The following is a 7,428-nucleotide window of genomic DNA, read 5'->3' as shown; positions in this document are numbered from 1 at the left end:
GAGTTCTCAAGGATCGAAAGCCAAGAATAATGGTATAGGGATCAAGTAAAGTCATCAAACTAGAACATAAATAAAATCAGACCTCTCCACTGTATAGACAGCAAGTTAAAAAGTCTTGCTGTATTTTGAATAAGCAAGAAAAAGCACAACTGTCTGCCTGCCTGCAATTCCCTTAATTCCTTAGAATCACTCCTTTCCTTCAGAAATTAATCAAAACCACGATGAGTTTAGAGAAACAAATTCCAAGAGATGGAACTCTTGGACTAATCCTGATCATTTGGCTTGTCCTGTGCTTGTAAGTATTTACACTAATCAGGAATCTCTCCGTGTAGGAAAACTATTCTAAGAGCAGAATCAGGACCTATGGCTTTTTCCAACATGAGTTGGGTGTGGTAGATGAAGAGATACCGTGTATATAGACATATGTGGGGGAATAAAGAGAGATTATTTTAAAAGCTGTCTGAAGTCCTGCTGCTGTGCTAAATCCAGAAAAAATTAAATGAAAGCAAGAAGCACAGGGGGGTCTTACTTTGATTTTGTTGCACTGATGTAACTCCAGTGGCTTCAGTGAACTACGAAAAAAAGAGCAGCAACCAGCCTAATGTTTTTTGTATGTTGCTATGAGCACACTGAGGAGCAGTGTACCACTTCAAGTTGTTGTCAGGCTGATAAATACTCTGAATAAACAGAGCAGAAGAATCTGTGTCTTGACACACAAAAAAACCCCCACAAAATAAAAATTTCTTCTCAAATCTCTGACACACTGGATTTTTGTGCTGCTCATCAGTGCCTTGCACCTGATTTCTGCAGAGTTTGTCAAGAATAGCTTTTTCAAAGTGAACTTACCCAAAGCATAAAGCAATCATGGGAAAAGGTTTTGTCACCATTAGAGATCTCCTGATTAACAGTAATTTCACTCCTACAAGTATAAAGCCTCTGATAGCTGCTCAGAACTGAATACAAACATGGATGCTAATTGGATATTCCATTTCTAAACACAAACCTAATTTTCACTCATTAGACAAGAGTGTTCGTTATAGTCCAAATAGTAATAGTTTGATACTTAAAAAAGATAATTTTTTTATTTTTCCCCCTGTAGAGTTCAGTTCAGTATTATGCAAAACAAACCATTCTGTTTAACACACTATTGATTATTATTAATCCTGGTATTTCTCTCTGGGTTGGAAATATGCAAAACTAATGATCTTTATTTCCATATTGGGATGCTAGAATTTAGTAAATGTAGAACTGTGATAGAGAAGCACTTGAGAGAGAGTGAGACTCTCCTCTTTTTTTCAAAACCTCAGCTTGGATTCAGTGTCAGAAATTGTTCTTTTTCCATAGAACCCTTTAATCCTGTCCTGTTTTCCTGTCAGTTCCTCGTTTTCCATGTCTGCTGCTCCTAGTACAGCAGAGTGACCTTTTTTTGACTCTTATGGGTGAAGAGAGAGTGAAGCTCCAACTTAAAAGCTAAAACTAAAGAATCGCAGGACGGGTTCGAAGGGAACTTAAGGCTCATCCACTCCCACCCCCTGCCATGGGCGGGGGCACCTTCCACTGTCCCAGCTTGCTCAGAGCCCCATCCAGCCTGGCCTTGGACAGTGCCAGGGATGGGGCAGCCACAGCTTCTCTGGGCAGCCTGTGCCAGGGCCTCCCCACCCTCACAGGGAACCATTTCTGCCTCATATCCCATCTAAACCTGCTCCTTGTCAGTGTGAAGCCATTCCCCTTGTCCTGTCTCTGCAGTTTCTGATGAAGAGCCCCTCTCCAGCTTCCTTAAAACCCCTTCAGATACTGGATACATGACATATGTGGCAATTTTTATATAATAAAATGACACACCACCTGGCAGTTTGTGCTTGGACAGGATGGTGCTAGTAAGAGGATTCCCTGTTTCTGCTGGAATCTCAGATGCTCCAGGTCTCTACATCAGTAACATAACATCAGTTTCCCATTTCATACAAGGGATTTCTTTTTTTTTTTTGTTTTCCTCATTAATGCAAACTTAAGGTGATTCAGACCCTAAAAGGATTCTTTTCAAAATGGATCTTCTTTCCAGTAGGGCCCCAGCTGAAAAAATCCAACTTGTACTTACAGATGGCAGTTTACTGACAAAACAAGATTTGAAGCTAAGGAACTTTTTCCAATGAATGTCTCCCAGGTTTCTAAAGGCCACTTTGTCATTCAGGCTGAGTGTGACAGACAGCTTCTTTTGCCCCTGTCTTCACCTGGCGAGTGTGGGGGCCGCAGTTATCTCGTGATGTAGAAGCGGGGGCTTGGGTACCTCCTGGCCTCCATCATAGCGTGGGGATCATCAGGGTTCACCACATCATTCTGGTTGATCCTCATGGGCTCCCTGGGCATGTGGGGAAAGTCTGCTGGCTGCTGCATCTGGGAGCCGAATGCTGGGGTCTTCCTCTGCGGGACCAGGATCTGGTGAGGATCTGCTGGATCAACATCTACGCTTCTGGTGTTTCTGTGGGGCTCAGGGGTGTTGAATCGGAACAGAGGGATCTCATTCCTCCTGGACAAAAACTGGGAGTATGGTGGTAGGTTCATACCAGGGGAGAAGGCTTGTTTAACTCTGCCTAAGCTCACCAGGAAGTGGTGTTTGGGGGATTGGTACACGTCGTACCCGTTTTCCAGTGTCTTGTGGTTGAACACACAGTCCTCTTGGCTGAAGTAATGCTGAGGGGAAAAAATAGGGCACCTGTGAGCAGAGGGGTCTGGTGAATTACAAACACTGGTTAAAGAGGGAAAGAGGGATGAGATCTTGCAGCAGGTCTTTTTCTAATCTCCCAGGTCTGTATCTGACCCAAATGTAGATTGGAGTTGCATGTCCATGCTTTCAGCAAAGGAATTCTAATGATAAACCCTGGTTTCTCCCAGACAGTCCCAACCCACAGCTCTGTGCTACAGATTGGTCCCTCACTGGATCTCATTTTGTCCTCATTTACCCAGGCAGGACCTCAGATGATTTTTGTCAGCTCTACAACTTAATACAATCAAAGGAGCTAAGTGTCAGATCCTCTCTTACATTTCCCCCTCCACCTGCAGCTACCCAGGTTTGCCCTGGCTGGGGAAGTGGGCACCACAGCAGCAGAATGCACTGGCCATTCAGCCTCAGGGCTTAGGAAAGGTCACTCACCGAGCCAAATATGTTTCCTTTCATGTCCATACACAGGTAGCGTCCACTCTTCACACCAGTGATTATAACTGAGCCAGCACCCTCAGACTTGATCATTAGGGCACCTGTTCAGAACAACAAAAACAAATCCCAGATCCAGTTCAACACTGCATTTACAGATCCACGGATGGTCTGGCTGGAGGTGACCTCCGGGGGTCCAAACCAACCTCCCACATGACCTGGGACTGTTGGCCACCCTAAATCGGGTTCACTGTGGCTTTGGAAAACTCCCAGGATAAAGAGCACCTCTCTGGGTGCCCTGCTCCAATGTGGCACTAACCTCCCAAATACAACTTTTTTTCCCTCTGAAGTCCCAAATTGTGGTCTGAGGACATTGTCCACAGTTCTGCCATTGCCCACGTCCAGGGGGAGTTTGTCCCACTCATCTTTGTGACGGCCCTGTGGTATTTTTTCAGTGGTGCCCAGCAGTGGCACAAGAGGAATGGGGAGGAGCTGATGCCCAGGAGGTTCCTCCTGGGCAGGAGGCAGAACTGTCCTGTGGAGTGACCGAGCCCTGAACAGATTATCCGGAGAGGCTGTGCAGTCTCCCTCACTGGGCATATTCCAGAGCCATCTGGACACAGTCCTGTGCCCTGTGCCCTGTGCTCTGGGATGGCCCTGCTGGAGCAGGAAGGTGACACCAGGTGACCCCCTGTGGTGCATTCCAGCCTCAACCAGTCTGTGATTCTGTGATTACATTGCCCTTGACATCCCTTTTGCTGGACTAAAACCACAACAGATCATGATCAAGTCCCCCTGAAAACCCTCTGCCAGACCAGCTCCACCTTCCCCTCAACTAACTTGAACTGGGGTTGCTGTAGTGCTCCAAGAGCAATGTCACTGGTGCCAGGTAAAGTGGGAATAACAACTTTCCTTGACCTGCTCCGTGCATTTGACTCAGTGTCTGTTGTCTTGTCCCACCCAGGAGATCTGTGCACACCCAGGCCGTACCACCCTGGTGCAGAACTTGGCACTTCCTATTGTCTGGTGGCTCAGTGGCAGCAAATCAGTCACCCTCCCTCTAAATAGCCCTTTTGTTGTCTGATTTCCATCTTTCCTGCTCCATTCCAAGTCCTGCTATACTTGTTTTATGGCAGATATGGGAAAATGTGATATTTTGCTGTCTGTTGTTCTCTAAAATCCCACACTGGTTCTTGACCAACATACATAAAATGAATTTTATAAAATCTTTAAATATGTAGGAAGAATAATAAGACAGTGCCAGCATTTCTGTGAGTGTTTCATTATCAATTCCTTAAAAAAATAGCAGAATATAATCCTTTTTCCTCATTAATTAAATTATAACTTCGAAAAACATCTTTATTTACTTATGTAAAAGCTTCATTACCTAGGCTTAGATTTTTAACTGAGTGTATAAAATAGGTGTAAAAATAATAGTAATAATAATAGTAATAACAACAACAACTTGATTTTATGATCCATAGCTACTTCTGATTTGAGTGCTGCTAAGAGAGAAGTACTTTTAAAATGCTATAAAAGAACCCTAAGTCTTAAAACCCCCCACATTTGTCTCCTAACTAAAGAGTTTGGGCCAAGTATTTAGCAAAGGAAGAAGAATAAACTATTCTCTGTTTAAATAGAATAATAAAATATACAATAAAATAAACTGTGAAGACACAATTTGAGATCCTTTTAGTGATAGTAGGCCATAGTTTCTTCTCGTGAGCCCCAAAGGCTCAACACTTCTTTTATGCCAGTCTGGTCTTTCATAGTTTTTCCTTTTTTAACTGACCTTTGCATGCCCGTGTTCTGTGCACATTGAAACTTAAGTTTTAGTAGTTTTCAGCCCTCTACCCCAAAATACAGATTTTATGGATGCCATCAGTTTTCCAGCATTGCTCTGGCAAGTTCCCTCAGTGCAGTTCCTTTGGTAGCACCATCAGTGGGAAGTGGCTATTTGGAGGATGTCATTATCAATCTCTAATAGGAACTTCCACCAGAAACTAGGGGCAAAATCATGAAGTGAAGGATGATTCAGGTGGTTTTTCCTTGCAGAGTATTACAGGAACCATAGGACTTTAGTTGTCCTAGGCAAGGAATGAAATTCCCCATCCACTAGATTTCTTTGAAGCAATTTTATTTGTTAAACAAAAGGAGATTTATAATGATGCATATTTTCCATCCCATGGCTCTGCTCCTCTGCCTGCCTGCCTAATGAGAAAAGGGGATTTTCTATAGGTGGTGAGGAAGTAAAACATCTCATTGTCCCTCCCCTACTCCCATGGAGGTCCATAGGAAGCCACTTACTGTAGATGGTTTGGTGAGGAGCGCCATCAACATAGCCATCAGCGTTGATTTGGAGGTGGAAGCTGCTCCTCTCTGTGTCAGTGTAGAGGTGCATCAGGTGGTCTCCGTTCCCCCAGCTGGGACTCAGTAGTGGAGAGGAGTTGGGAAAGGCGAGGGAAGCCTTCAGGCTGCAGAGCAGCAGGAGCAGGGAGCTGCAGGGAATGCTCTGGTGAATGGCTCGCCGCTCCATGGTGGGTCAGCGTCTGCTCCTCGCCTGCCCTTGTCCCTGGAGTGTGAATCCTCAGACAGGATCCCTTCTCTGCAGAGGCTTATAAAGGGCAGCAACATGACATCACACAGGAAAACCTTCTCCACATCCTTGATTTTTGGCAAAGCAACATTTTAAGTGTCCCGAAACCTCAAGGGAAGGATCTCTGGCTAAGGTGTGTGGGGGAAAAATGTAAGGTTTCTAAAGACAGCTCACGAAAGCTAATCATATGTTCAAATGTTATCTACAACCCTCTGACATCTGAAAGCTTCCCACGCCCCTACTGTTGGATCCAGGAAGGGCAATCCACTGCACTTGAACTGAAGGGAATGACCCTTCGGACCTGAATTATCTTTCTTTTTTGCCAGACATGTTTATTCAGACTCCCACCTCCCCTCACTGTTTCCAAGCTGCATTCTGATTTAGTGGAAACATCAAATACAGCTAAAATTTTGTTGCAGATATACCGAAAGTTAATATTAAGTTGTCCTGAGCCTGACTCCCCCTTCATTATGTTGTAAGTTCCACAGCAACCCTGTTGGGCTGATATTTGTGTCACTCCATTTAAGCAAAGGGTACTTGATTTGAGCAGAGCCTACTTCACATAAACTGTCCGTTTTATTTCTCCTGTTTCCTTCTGAGTCCCATAAATAATCTAAAATTGGCCAAAACCAGCTGAAAATAACATGTAAAACACTTAAAAGCTGGATGTTTGCTCCTGCATTGCACATCTGGATGGCAGTTTGTAAAAAATGTTCTAAGATACAAGACCTGCTTCTCAGGTGTCCTGCAAATGCTCTGGGTCTTTACAAACAAATTTTCTGATTTAAAAAGCAGGTGGTTCCATTTATTACATTCAAATGCTGTACTGATAGGACACTGTGTATGGGGGAATCAATGACAGCAGTGACAGGTTCCAAAACTAGACTGTGTTAAGGTTTCTTTCAAAATTTAATATAAACCTGACAAAAGTACCAAACAATAAATGAATATTTCTTTAATGACAACTGAGGATTTTAACTGTAGCAGTGTTAGGTTCAGTTTCAGTCTCTAGATGGACACAGCATGAAAAATTATTAGTTTCATTAACAAGCTGTGGAGCTGTGCCATCAGCATATAATGGATTGATAACATTAATGGATTGATACAACTATAACCCACTGCAAAAATGGATCTGATTTTGGGTTTTTTATTGTTTAAAATCAGTAAAACTCTGCCAAATCCTGCTTCCACAGCTGTGTAAATCCAGAGACTTGCGTCAGAGTATATTCACCTGTGTAAATGACAGCACTTTTTAGCCAAAGTGTATAAGGGTCAGATCTTAAACTGAGCAGGCTGACAAAGCTGGCTGCACTAAAGACAATCCAGGCCTCAGATGTTTTATTGGCTATTACATCTGAAATGCTTTAAATGAAAGCGTAGCTTAGAAGGAAAGGAGGGATAATTTTTCTTCTCTTTTTTTAAAGTGATATCTCTATTTACTCTTGAAATTATCCACCCATATTTTTCACTCTGATCTTAGAAAAAATGTTTGTGGGTTTTGGTTGGTTGGTTGGTTGTTCCGTTTTTTTCTTTGTCCCTCTTATTAGACTCCTATGGAAATGTGGATGTTGATACTTCAAGGGCAGTTGCAGAAGTGTCTCACAGAGGCACTGTACCCTCTTGGAATATTCTGTCATTCTTTTATGACTGGAGTTTTTCTGGTTTGATGTTTCAGATTTACCAT

At 43.2% G+C, this 7,428-nt stretch overlaps 1 protein-coding gene across 1 annotated transcript; it reads right to left on the bottom strand.

Moving 5' to 3' along the window:
* Positions 1-1,762: 1,762 nt before the first annotated feature.
* Positions 1,763-5,922, bottom strand: FGF23 (fibroblast growth factor 23). Its single transcript, XM_048302020.1, has 3 exons — positions 5,456-5,922; positions 3,149-3,252; positions 1,763-2,688 (listed from the first exon to the last, which is right to left on the bottom strand). The coding sequence occupies exons 1-3, from the start codon at positions 5,682-5,684 to the stop codon at positions 2,251-2,253; spliced, it is 771 nt and encodes a 256-aa protein (XP_048157977.1). The 5' UTR covers positions 5,685-5,922; the 3' UTR covers positions 1,763-2,250.
* Positions 5,923-7,428: the final 1,506 nt, after the last annotated feature.

The sequence above is a fragment of the Corvus hawaiiensis genome, chromosome 4 (assembly GCF_020740725.1).
Source record: "Corvus hawaiiensis isolate bCorHaw1 chromosome 4, bCorHaw1.pri.cur, whole genome shotgun sequence".
In the NCBI taxonomy this organism is placed as follows: Eukaryota; Metazoa; Chordata; class Aves; order Passeriformes; family Corvidae; genus Corvus; species Corvus hawaiiensis.
This window is presented reverse-complemented; position numbering and strand designations above follow the sequence as displayed.

Excerpts from the sequence above, each read along its gene's own strand:
- FGF23 (XM_048302020.1), bottom strand. The coding sequence starts at position 5,684 with ATGGAGCGGCGAGCCATTCACCAGAGCATTCCCTGCAGCTCCCTGCTC. Across the intron at positions 3,253-5,455 it reads TCCTCACCAAACCATCTACA|GTGCCCTAATGATCAAGTCT; the intron begins GTAAGTGGCTTC and ends TGTTCTGAACAG. Across the intron at positions 2,689-3,148 it reads AAGGAAACATATTTGGCTCG|CATTACTTCAGCCAAGAGGA; the intron begins GTGAGTGACCTT and ends TTTTCCCCTCAG.